This window comes from Mesocricetus auratus, unplaced genomic scaffold, assembly GCF_017639785.1.
Source record: "Mesocricetus auratus isolate SY011 unplaced genomic scaffold, BCM_Maur_2.0 Super-Scaffold_100033, whole genome shotgun sequence".
Lineage (NCBI taxonomy): Eukaryota > Metazoa > Chordata > Mammalia > Rodentia > Cricetidae > Mesocricetus > Mesocricetus auratus.
The window spans coordinates 2,511,649-2,525,176 of record NW_024429213.1 but is presented as its reverse complement, the minus strand read 5'-3'; the positions used below and the strand labels follow the sequence as shown (position 1 = coordinate 2,525,176).

Genomic DNA, 13,528 nt, shown 5'->3' with positions numbered 1-13,528 from the left:
TCTGCACCTGCAGTAGCTCCACTTCTTACAATACCCCTATTACTTTGCTTGCCAAAAGTATGTATATAAAAAGAAAACTGACCTAAAGCCCAGCGTGTTCAGTTAGCTAAGGCTGTTGAATCGCCCACAGATGCCTGTGTGAACAATAAACCTCTTGCGGTTTGCATCCAACTGTCTGGTTATTGAGCTCGGGGTGTCACCTGAGTCTTTCACCACTTTCTCATTATCTGACCTTAGGTAAGTCACAAATCAATTTTCAGCCTCTAACCTATAAACCAGAGTTTACAGCAGCAACCTAAAAGGTTGTTGTCAAGACAACAATGAGGGATGCCAGATACAATGCACAGCATGGAGCAAAATGCTCAATTTTAGCATTTTCAACTCATATCTTTCCCAGAATGCAGCAACTTGTGACTTACCCCTTGTAAGACTTGAAAGCTGTCATTGTTAGGTGGTGGGTCTTGATCTGGATCAACACCAACTCTAAAAGTCACCAGGGAAGAAGACAAGGAGAAAAACATAGAGTATTAGCTTGGTCCATGGCAGTCTGAGTCAGTAACTATCTTCCCAAAGCAGGAGTGGTTAGCTTCAAGGAGCAAAAGGCCATCATGCAGAAGTCATGTCCACACCACAGCAGACCCCAAAGAGTCAGATATTGTAAGTATTCCTGCCCTTAGCAAGGCCTCTGGGAAATATACTGGCAGTTGTCCATCTGCCATCCTGGACTAAGCGGTTCCCAGTACTAAACCATGGGTCCCTTCTGCTTGGCTGCTTCCTCACTTCTGCCCTGAACTGCTTTGATACCCACAATATTTTGTTATGAAATCAGTCAGATATACAAAGAAGTATGGGGAGGTAATCTGTAGTAAACACCTGCATGGCCGCCAAGAGCCTACCATTAACATTTATTACAGCTTCTTTATTACCATCTTCCCATTTTCCCATCTCACATCTTATTCATGATACAAATGAGGCAGTGACATGAATACATTTCTTCTAAGTAGTGTGTATGCTTGTTCATGTGCTCACATGTGCAAACATGTGTGTGTATATGTAGGCCAGATGTCAAACTTAGGCCGTTCATCAGAACCCATCCACCTTGTTTTTAGGATTGGCCTAGAAATCACCACTTATGTTATTCTGGCTGCTCAGCAGCTGCCTATCTCCCCAGTTCTGGGATTACAAACATGCACCACCATACTGAGCTTTTGACATAAATTCGGGATATTAAACTCAGGTCCTCATACTTGCATAGCAAACACTTCACTGACAGCCATCTCCCAACCCTCCCATCCCTTGGTTTCTTTAGTATGAATAATGATAGAACCCCTTCTTTTTACCAACTTGAGTCAGGCTTTTTTGAACCTGTAAGACCTAACTTTTGAGCTTCTTCCCTTTGCATCACAAAGTTTTATCAAGAATCTTCTTAACCTGGTTTAGCCAGAGCTCTCACATTTGATACCTGATCCCACCCCTAATATCTGGTGCTCCTGTCATCCCCAAGTGATATCTGACCTCTATGGCCCCTTACTTCTGATATTTCCTCTTGGCGAATGCCATCCATCAGTCCCTATTGCTCTCTCACACTGCAAGCCTGCATCACAGTAGACTCTATGTCAGTCACAGTGATCCTCACTAACGTCTGCCTTGCCTTGTTTTTTAAACCTAAAGTATAGCAAATTTAACGTTATTTTCATTTATAGAATATAAACTGAGAGCTTATACATTTTAGTCATGTAACCAAAACTGTTATGTCTATCCACATATTTAGTCAATGTGCTCATTAAGTATATACAATAAATATAGACACAGATTTCTCCATTTGATCAGCCATACTGTTAATATCTAGGTAGTTAATATTAACAATGGCTAAGCTATTAACTTTTCTAAAGGATCAATTTGTACCTTGTCACGGAGAATCTGCCTTGCCTTGTTAACAAGTATCACACTGGTTTCTTGACCAGCATCATTAAGTGGGGTCCAGGTATGCTTTTAGTCCTTGTGTCCCCACATTGTCTTTATCAAAGATGAGCAGAGAACTCACACATTTGAGAGAACATGAACATTTGAGAAAAATAAAAACAAGACAAAGTGGCCAAAACCCACTTACAGTAAATTCCTGAGAAGCACTAGGACAGTTGGCTTGGCTTTGTCATATGCTACCTATTACTACATGCATCTGTTAGTTGTTTATATTCATGTCTTCTCCATTCTGAGACAGGTAACATGAAGCAATGGGAGAGGAAATAGATGCCAAGAAAACCCTGTACTCCTTTCACTCTTCCACTATTTCAATATATGGACAGGATCATCAAATGTAGTGAAGCGTCAAACTTTGAGCAGCTTAGGCCATTATAAGCTTGAAGAGGGATGCTTTGCTGTCCAGTACAAGAATGTCCTAATGCAGCAAGCAGACACTGGACTGGACAGCCAAGCCCTAAGTACATACTTATTTTTCTTCTTCTTCCTCCCCATCAGCTGTACCACCTGGCATGTTTCTAGAGACAAGAGGCTACATGTAAGTAAGGGGTAAATGATAGCACAGATACGCCCAGCTTCTCACAGCCAAACTCTATTCGGTCCTGTCTCAAGCTTGTTGACCACTGGCCATAGTATGTGCCCTGGGAAGGGAGCGGAGTAAAGGGAAGCAGCTACCTCATCTTGTGTTGGAGGCAATGTTTTAGTCAAAAGATGAATTCATGTACACAACACATGTTTGCATCCAGGGCCAGGCAGTGTCCTGGACACTTGATAAAATCCTATACTGGACCTGGCACCAGCTTCTTCACTGTGAACCTGGGACCAGATGGGCTGTTTGCACTGAATTAGACAGACTTTGCTCTATGTTAGAGGCTATCACCAGGCAAAGAATTCTGGCATCTTGGATCTTGCAAATAGACCTTATCTAGTAATGTCTGAACACCAAATCTCAGAGACCTATATTTTGACATAAAAAACTCACGTAAGGTCCTTAGACACACAAATAATCTAATGTATGAAAGCAGCTGGAGACAAGATTGCATTTGGAACTCCTAGCTGTTCTTCAACTTGACCTGGTTTTAGAGCTTCTTACTATCCATTCCATATGAAACATCCTCTAGATGGTGTTCTATAAGGTATCTATGGTAGCATTTATAAGGCCAGTGGACAAGAATATACTATCAGAGCTTATGAGGCAGACAAATCTACTGAAAGTGAGCTGCTGCTGGATGCAGACTCAGAGGTACAGCGCCTCTCAGAAGAGCAGGTGACATGTCGTCCTCAGTCAAACCACAGAGAGAAAGAGCATGGGGTAGCCGAGCATATGCCACTTCAGACCTGCCACTAAGAATCTCTCCTCTCTGCACTGAGGGCTGTGAAAGAAGTCTGCTTCTTAAGCGGCTTCTGCATCAGTACTGGTGAAGCAGACAGGCTGTGTGTCAGTCCAGATGAACCAGGAGGCCCACAAGGAACAGCGTGCCATCATGAGGAAAGTAAAATAAAGTGTAATATGAGCTGCCAGAGGAAATTTAGCTACAGTCCTCAAATGTTTACTACAAAAAGTAAATATGTTTTAACAAAATCATTTTAGTTTGTGGGCACAGGATAGCCTATGTCGAGTTGGCTGGCCTGGAATTTACTATATATACCATACCCTGAACTTGTGGTAATCCTACTGCCTCTGCCTCCTGGGTTCTAGAAAAACTTTAAATTGATTGTATTTCAAAAGAACTACTTATAATGGCTAAGACTGATCCATTACACTCAAAGCACAGAAATACCAATGGGATTCATCCATTTGCATTAGGCCCATGTGGCTGGGCCAGAATTCCAAACATAGCCTAAAATACTATATTCAAAACATTTTATGGGGAACTCAGGAAATTAGAACCATCTTAACTTGACCACAAGCTCATGATGTGCACAATTTGTTATGTGGAAACCTGAGAGACTAAGTCAGTACTGTACAATAGAATTTTCTGCAGTGTTCTCTACCTGCAATGTCCAGTTAGAGCACCTGCTGGCCACATGCTCAGTGAGCACTCATAGTCAGTGTGAGTGAGGAACTACATTTTACATCTTATTTTTAACTAATTAAAAATTTAAATAATCATATGAGGACAATGAAAATGTAGATTCTAGAATAAACCCTAATTTCAACCAGGGCTCCATATTGTCATCACTTTTTTCCTCTGATTGCTAACTCTTTGCCTTGCCAGTGCTAACACCCAGGTTCCTGAGAGAGTCCTGTAGGGAAACAACTCCAATTCCACACAATAAGTTAAACTCTCTTGAACGGAATACCTAGACAGTGAAGACTTTTAACTTCATCTGTATGTAAAATAAATTCCAAACCCTCTAAAGTTCTTTATGGGCAACATTCATTATCTTCAAAAAATGGAAGAAATGGGAGAATTAGAAAAGTTTTAATGGTCTATCCTTAGTGTAATCACTAGTGAGTGATTTTATTCCTGGCTCATTAGGAATCTGGTTTTTCATATGGTGGCAAAACATCACTCTACTGATAACTTTTTAATTGCATAAAGGAAAGTGGCACTTTGACACTAGGGAGACCTAGGGGTCAGTATGCTATGCACTAACTGACCAAATGGGATATCACTAATAAGTGGACAGCTTGACAATATGTGCCCCCTGAAAGATTATGAGAAATGTGTAACCACTCTTTTACAGTATATTTTGATAAAAATGATCATTTGCCTCTTGTCATAAGGAAACATCAGAAAAATCTCAATGACAGGACATTCTGTTAAACAACTATCCTGAATACTTAAAAACCAGTGTTCTAAGGGACCATGGGAATGGAGTGGAATGGGGAAAGAGTAAACAGACATGCCAATAAGCATAAACATTTGTTGGGTCCTATGTGTGTAAAATCCATGTTGCTTTTCTCAGATGTGGTTACAGAGGAGATTGCACTTAAGAGTAGACTCAGAACACCTGACCGTGAAGTGGAGAAAAGTGACAAATGTTAGCTAAGTGGGGAGTGCAAGTTGGTACATGGGTATTCACTATTCTTTCCTTTGGGGGGAAATTTTTTAAATGTCACAGTTAAGAATACTTAACGTTACCTTTGGTAAAGATGTTTCAAAAACACACCAGCCTATTTTTCTATCTCTAATTCATTAATACTGATGATTTATAAGCTCATGTAAAGATTCATAACATAAGATACTAGACTTGGTAAGCACAGGCAATGGGAAACTAAACATTCTCATAATTATATAAAATTTTCTTGTTGATAATTTCTGAAATGTTTTGCTGAAATTCTCGTCTTCTGAAAGTAACGGATGCAGAGAGTCTCAAGCTGACTCAGATGCAGTTAATGAAGTGCTATGCAATGCGACCATGTTCAGCTGGTTGTATCACTCCCCAGAGACTTGAAGCTCTGGAGACAGGCACAGAGCCTGTGAGAACTGCCTGGCTCTCAGTCTGACAGTAGGAAAATTCAAGAAGGGAAGTAAATACCTGCTTTCCAACTCTCCATGGCCTTATAAGTGACCCCTCAGAAGACAGTCGGGGAACATGGACATGAAAGTTATTCTGTAATTTTTTTCCCATTTGAGAATGTTCACTTCCATGATTTAATAAGTACCTTTCTGGCATCTGGATGGGGCCTTGACTAATCCCCAAGGATGACACACAGTATACAGGGATTCCTAAAAAGGGCTCCACCCTTGGGTCACAGCCCAGAACCAAACCGGTCTGTGTGCACACGAGTAAAGCAACGGGCCGGGACCCTTGGAGTGGTGCTAAAGAGCGAGAAAGCCTGCACACAGGCTTTCCATTGCAGGTTCTGAGCCCCATGAGATCTCACTTTCTCTAACTCCTTTGTTCGGCAACCATTTCTAATGTGTTTATCTCCTGATTGGTACAGAAACCTGGAGCTTTATTTCTGCATTCAGATACACCTAGATGGAGCACACTGTAACAGACACAGCAGTCTCTTCTTCCAGAGTGAACTGAATTATCCTTAGTTTCATTAAGAAAGGGACAAACGTGGACATTCTGTACCAAATGAGAAGACAAAGAAGTCAAATGGAAGTGTTTTTCAGGAATAGATAATACCACAAAGTTAATAACGTTCATTCTAGAACAATATTTTGTCTATTGTAGTGTATTAGTCAGCATTCTCTATGGTCACAGAACTTATGGAATGAATGTCCCTCTCTGTCTGCCTGTCTCGCTGCCTGTCTCTTTCTCTCCATACACATACACACTATATATATATATATATATACATATATACATATATATACATATATATGTGTGTGTGTGTGTGTGTGTGTGTGTGATTTATTATAATGACTTACAGGCTGCAGTCCACCTGATACAACAATGGATAGCCATAAACTAGTAGAATCTAGTAGTTTTCTGCCCCACAGGCTAGATTTCTCAGCTAGTCCTCTGTATGTGATCTAAGAAGTGGGTTCCAATGCCAGTGAAGGAATGGACGTGTTAGCAAGGCAAGAGAAAAGCTTCCTCCTTCTATGCCCTTATATAGACTTCCAGCAGAAGGCATGGCCCATATTAAAGGTATGCCTGCCTGTCTCAAGATTTGAATTAAAGGCATGTGTCTTCTTGCCTCAAGATCTGAATTAAAGGCCTGTGTTTTCCAGCCTTAAAATCCAGATCTAAAATGTGTCTTCCTGCCTCCAGATCCAGAGCAAAGGTGTGTTTCTTCCTACCTTAAAGGTCCAAACTAGAAGTGGAGTCACCTACTTTAAACCAAGCATAAAATCTCTCACATGTGTGTCCCCCATTTCTGGTTTATTGTTCATTCTAGATATAATCAAGTTGACAACCAAGACTAGTCATCACAATCCACCCCCTGTCAACTTGACACACAGTCATGTTATGTCATGATTAATTCCCAAATGAAAACAATAACCAGGCCATGATAACTCCTCAACAGAATATAACTATCACATATAATCACAAATGCATTATATATTTAACCAGGTCATACTTGTGCCTAACATGATATGACTATCACAGGGCATGGTAGCACCAAGAGATGCCCTAAAGGATCTCCTGCCCTCCAGACATACTCTTTCTTACCTCCACTGTGGAGCGGGAATACAATTTCCCCTTGGTAATCTGGATTAATCACCACTCCTAACACTGTTATTCCTGCCTTAGCCTGTTAACTTAAGGGCATCAGAAGCCCAAAGTGGCCAGGAGGAAGCTGGCTTCCAGTTCAATGGAATGTTTGTGTGGCTCTTGGCAGGAGTGTTCCCCCTCTGGAACCAAAATCTAGATCACAGGAACAGGAAGCAAAAATTTTCCTAGTGGGTCACTAGGAGTAATAGTGAGGAAACTATTCCCCTTTCCAGCCCTTGATTCCTGGGCACGTGGACCCTGGCTATGGAAGAAACCATATCATAAGCTGGACATTTATTCAAATCATATACCTCCTTCTGGAGAACCCTGCTCCTGCCCTCCAGGCTGCTGCCACCTAATTGGTACTTTAACTGTGTCTTTAAAAGGCCATTTATTCTTTCTATCAGGCCAGGTGCTTCAGGATGGTGAGGAACAGGATAAGACCAGTGGATTCCATGATTGTGGACACACTGTCTCACTTCTCTGGCTGTGAAGTGAGTCCCTTGGTTTGAAGCAATACTGTGTAGAATACCATGATAATGGATCAAGCATTCTGTAAGTCCACAGATAGTAGTTTTGGCAGAAGCACTTTCATGAATTTCATTACAGCATATATCTGGGCTATATTCTAAAACCCACACCCCATTTATAGATATTGTTTCTTTCACCCTGTCTTCAGGGAGCAGAATATTTTCAATAGGTCTGAGTTCAAGCTGATTTTTAATTTCATGTATCTGCAGATCAGACCAGGATGAAAACATATCAATTGGAGATCCAGAAAGGTAAGAATGAACTCTGGAGGTTTTTACTTTTCTCCTACATCACCACCCTTAAACACTTCATCATACACAGTTGGATGTAGGCCAACAAACAAACTGTATTAGTGGCAACTTCATGCTTTTGTTTATAAAAATCAATGTTCTTCATGTCATATGAACCATCATGAGAAAGTATAGATATACAAATACATACTTAAAAATACACAACACTGGCATTTAATTAAGACCATGTGAGGTATGCTTTACTCAAGGCTGAAACACGAAAATTCTAGTTCTCTGTATTAGTTATAAGCCTTATTTACTAGATCCAAAGCAGGGTTTTATGGGGAAAGTATACGTGGCTCTGAAAATAAACTGTCCTTAACTCTAAGCTCAGCTGTACCAAATGAAGACATTAATTCCGGCTTTGGGGTTGAAAACACGTGGCACCAAATGTGGGTGGCAAGCACATGATACCAATAACACTGACAAACCAATCAGCATGGAGGAGGAACAGAAAGAATGATTAGAACTGATTTCCCTGTTGCCCATGGAGTGAGGATCGGCACTTTCAGGAAGGAAAAAGCAAACAGCATAAAGAGAAACCATTCGAGTTAGAAGAGAAAAGCAAAGGCCAGTGAACCATTTTCTTAGTAGTGTCTGTGTCACCTGAAGTACTGCCAGCGGTGCTCATTCTGGTCCTCTTCAGAGAGCTCCTCCACACCAACTCTGGGCAGCAGAAGAAGGAAATGTGAACATTATGGAACAACACAGGTACCAGGAGCTCTGGCATCTGACCTGGACCATGTCCATGAAGAAAGGCTATCTCAGCTTCAACAGAAATGCACAGTCCCTTTTTCGGTCAGTGCTGGGGCTGAAACCCAAAGTATTGAAAACACTATGTAAGTGCCAACCATGGAGCTACACAACAGTCTTTGCTTGTTCCCATTCTCTAAAACCCAGAGGCAGAGAGGTTGCTAAATTTAAAGCAGCAATGTTAAGAGCTAGATCAAATGAGGAACAATTGAAAATTATGTTAAGCTTTTCAAAATATAACGCAATAAAATCAGATGAACAAATGCACAGTATATAAATTAATCTAAAAAATTTAAGGAATTCGTGTGTTTCATAAATCAAGATATGTCCATAAAAACGAAACAGAAAATTGTTACTAAACAGTGAACATATGTTTGGAGTATGTATATATTTATATGTAGCTAACAGAAAAAGAAAAACACCCACTATATTACAAAAAGATAATTAGAAGGCAAAGATAACCACTTGTTTCTGCATAAGCCAACCACATTGTCCACAGCTTCAATCTGAAGGCCAAGAACCCAATTCTGGCTCTTCTCTTTCCTGAGGTCTCTGGTTTGATGTGGCCTTTTGCTTTCCTTAACAATTTCTGGATTATCCAGACAACATTGAACTTTACCATAATACTACAACATGTTTTTACAAACTTTTGAATCCAAGATAATTATCTGTTGTGGGGGGCCATTCCCCTGTGCACTGTGGGATCCTGTTTTCTACTTTCAGAGTGCCAGCAGCAACAACCTCATCTGCCCCAGGATATAGCAACCAAAAAGATCTCCAGATGTTCACAGATGTCTCCCAGGTAGCAAAATTGCCTTCAGTTGAGAAAACTGCACAAAATCATGTACACTTTTAAAACTGGTTCTTTTGGGACATATGCAAGAATAATCCACTACAACACACAATGGATATTTTAAGCCATCCAAAAAGACATATAGCAGCCCTCTGGTATTAAAATTTCACTGCAGCTAATTGACTCCTTGTAAGGTGACACTTTCAATTGGTTACATAGTCAGAATGAGAATATGCTTTAGACCATACTGTCTAAATTACTACAGCATATTGAAAAACTGTAACAAATACCACAAAAATAAAGCAGGATTTCATTAATGTAAGATTTATTGTTGCTTGGGTGATTGTAAAAATAATATAATATAAGCAGCAAAATTTAGTGGGTATCATGTGCCAAACAGCATATTTAATGAATGCTTTGGGGGGGGTGACACTGGGGATAGAAACTAGGGCTTTGCACATGCTAGGCAAACATTCTGTCACTGATGTTGCGCCCTGTAGCCTCTAGTGCACAAATCCTTCAGCAAATCTACAATACTCACATTTTATCAACACACTATGTTTGTCATCATTTGACATTTAACTGGTGAGAAAACCTGAGAGTTAGAGGTAAAATGACTTGCCTACAGTCACAAAGGTAGAAATAGTAGAGGCACAATTCCAACTTAAGCCTGTAGACTCAGGAGTCACAGTTCTTCCTGTTAAGATACTAGTTATAAGTATAAGGTTGCATCTTTTTAAATATCAAGTTATAAACACTATTACATAAAAAGCCCAGTGTTTCTTCTCATCTTTATTCTTTATGCTATTTTGAAGCTAATGTTACCATAATTTTTCAGTGTAATAGGATTAATACTAGAGTGCCCTTACTTGCCCTTGAATAATTGTATTGTTTCCCTGTGGGGTGCAAAGGCTACCTCTTCATTTGGCTAGATGGATCTGTGCCCTTCCACTACCCAGCCCTCACTATCACTTCATGTGTGTACTCCAAAAGAACAGTCATCACACCAACATAATGTGTTTGGGATACATACATTCACCTGTTGATATAATTTTATAACCCCTATAAGTTGCCAAAATTATGTCCTTTGTGAATAACAGTGCTTATTCGGACTAAGAAAAATATACAACTTGTATATTAACTAAAATATTGGAGCATTTCCCAAAACATTTTAAAATATTAATCACAAAACATTAATTTAAAAATGTAATTTGGACTTATAGACAGAAGTGACTTAGCTTTGGAATTGTAGTTGCATTCATTTTTTCTTCATAACACAGACTTGAAGTTAGTCATGGTCAAGAAATCACAGCTAGCCAGGCATGGTGGCAAACACCTTTAATCCTAGCATTCTAGAGGAAGGGGTGGGTGAATCTCTGTGAGTCTGAGGCCAGCCTGGTCTACATACTAATTTCCAGGACAGCCAAGGCTGTGAAGAGAGTTACTGTTAAAGGGAGGGAGAGAAGGAGGGAAGAAGGGAGGGAGAGAAGGAGGAAAGAGGAAGTAGGAGGGAGAGGGAGAAAGGGAGGGAGGAGAAAGCCATAGCTACTAACTTCTAGTTATTTACAGTAGAACTCCAGGACCTGCCTTGGTCCTATTTCTGAGCAGCTAACTGCCTTGGTCCTATTTCTGGGTAGCTACCTAACCACTCAGCAACAGTTGAAAGAAATAAGGAACAAGCAAGAAAGTAAGTTCTGATCCTACTGAGTTTGCAAGGTTCAAAACACCACAATGAGTATCAGGGGATTTCTGAGTCAGTTTAAAATAAGAACTGGGTTACAGTAATTATGTGAGGCCACCAAGTAACATCATAAGCCACAAGCCAAAAGAAACCAATCACTCTCGTTACCTTATTTTGTAAGGAACTTATTTTGATGAAACTTCTGTAAATGCCAGTGTCTATAATTAAATAATCATTACTTATTCACATCTGGAAAAATACAATGAACTGGCACCATATGTATTTTTCAACAATAGTACATGTTGCTTCACTCAGGTGTCTAGGTAGAGGTAGGCACAAACAAGAAAGATGGAAATAAAACACAGGAGCCAAAATCAGTAAAATGAAAATCAGATAAGTATAGTAAAATAAGTAGAATAAACAGGTAATTTTTTAAAAAGCAACAAAAATGTTTACATAAAAAATCTGACAGCTGGGCATGGTAGCACACACCTTTAATGCCAGCACTGTAGAGACATAAACAAAGGTTCTTTATGAGTTCAAGGTCAGCCTGGTCGATAAATAGTGAGTTCCAGGACAGCCAGGGCTACACAGTGAAACCCTATGTAAAAAAAACTTTTAACAAACCCCTACCAAGTCTGACAAAAAAAGGGAAAGATACACATTATCAGGAATAAAATGTTACAAAAAACAGTAGCTATCACTGAAGAGCCAGAAACATCTAAAAAAGAATCAGAGAATACTATGTGCATTAGTTAGGGTTACTATTGCTGGGATGAAACACCATGACCACAGCAACCTGGGAAGGAAAGAGTTTATTTTGATCACTGTTCCATATAACAACTCATCATCACAAGCAGTGAGGACAGGAATTCAAACAGGGCAGGATCCTGGAGGCAGGAGCTGATCCAGAGGCACAGAGGGGTGCTGCTTACTGGCTTGCTCCTCAAGGCTTACTCATCCTGCTTTCTTATAGAACCCAGGACCATCAGCCCAGGGATGGCACCACCCACAATGGGCTAGGCTCTTCCCCATCGATCAAGAACTAAGAAAATGCTTACATCTGGGTCTTATGGAAGACTTTCCTCAATTGAGGTTCCCTCCTCTCTGATGATGACCCTATCTTGTGTCAAGTTGACATAAAACTAGCCAGTACACTATGAATAACATTAACTTGACAATGTAAATCAAACTGATAAATTTCACAAAGTATCACAATTCACTCAATATAAGATATATAATATAAAACATATAATAGCCTCATCAATTACATAGTTTAAAGATTTCTGAAAAAGCAGTCTTCAGGCCTAGATGGTTCCACTGAAGAATTCTACCAAAAAGGAAAAGAAAATAACACCGAGTATAAAAAATTGAAGAGAATACACACTAATTCATGATGTGAGGCCACATTCCTTGATACCCAATCCAGACAAGTGCATGCAAAATAGACAACTACAGACTATACCCCTGTGAACAAAGGAAAATTCCTAAACATAGACTTAAGCAGTATTTTAAAAATACACTATAATCAACGAGGGTTTATTTCAGAAAAGCTAGACTGGTTCAGTATTAGGAATTACCAGAGTAAGTTGATAAACAAATAAAAGCATATGATCACACCAACTGATGCAGAAAATCCATTTGTTAAAACCCATGGCCATCCAAGACAAAAACTCTGAGAAAATAAATGTGAGTACCAGCAAGATGGCTCAATGGGCAAAAGCATTTCTTGCCAAGCTTGATGACCCAAGTCCCACATGGTAGAAGAAAAGAACCAACTCCCAAAAAAGCTGTCACCTGCCGTATACATGTATGCAATGGTATGTGTGCCCGGCCCATAAATAAATAAAATGTAATTTTAAAAGAAATTAAAGTAAACATGAGATATAAATTTACTCGTTCTGATGAATAACTACAAAATCCTTATAAGCTATTATGATACCCAATGACAATATGTCCCTCTTAATGTTAGGAGCTGGGTGAAGAAGTCCATTAACACTACTTTTATTAAACAATGAACTAAAAGCCAGACCAGAGCAATAACACATGAAAAGAAAGCCAAAGGCACATTGGTTGGTTGAAAAGCACAAAATAAAAGGATTTCATTTTGCATAATTATGTAGATAATCCCAAAATTTTATTTATAAACAAAACACCTCCTAGAACTAAAACAGGAATTTAGCACAGTGACAGGATATAAATCTAATAAAATTTCCATAGGATGTATATGCTAAAAATGGTAAAATACTAATATAAAAAAACCAAAGGTCAAAATAAATGGGGAAACAGATTACATTCATGAATTGGAAGGCACAACATGGTGAAGATGTTAATCTCCCCAGTTGATAATATACAAAATATGATTCCGATGAAAAGCAC

The 13,528-nt window shown here is 39.5% G+C and overlaps 1 protein-coding gene across 3 annotated transcripts in view; it reads right to left on the bottom strand.

Annotated features, from left to right (window-relative positions):
* Positions 1-13,528, bottom strand: part of Slc9a7 (solute carrier family 9 member A7) — a 156,313-nt gene that overhangs the window by 44,397 nt on the left and 98,388 nt on the right. For 2 of the 3 annotated variants that reach the window (XM_021222775.2, XM_005085729.4), the window contains exons 13-14: positions 8,529-8,588; positions 420-483 (exon numbers count right to left, since the gene is read on the bottom strand). In XM_021222775.2, coding sequence (XP_021078434.1) covers positions 420-483; positions 8,529-8,588 — 124 coding nt within the window. The remainder of the gene's footprint in view (positions 1-419; positions 484-8,528; positions 8,589-13,528) is intronic. The other variant, XM_013124984.3, reaches the window with a different exon arrangement.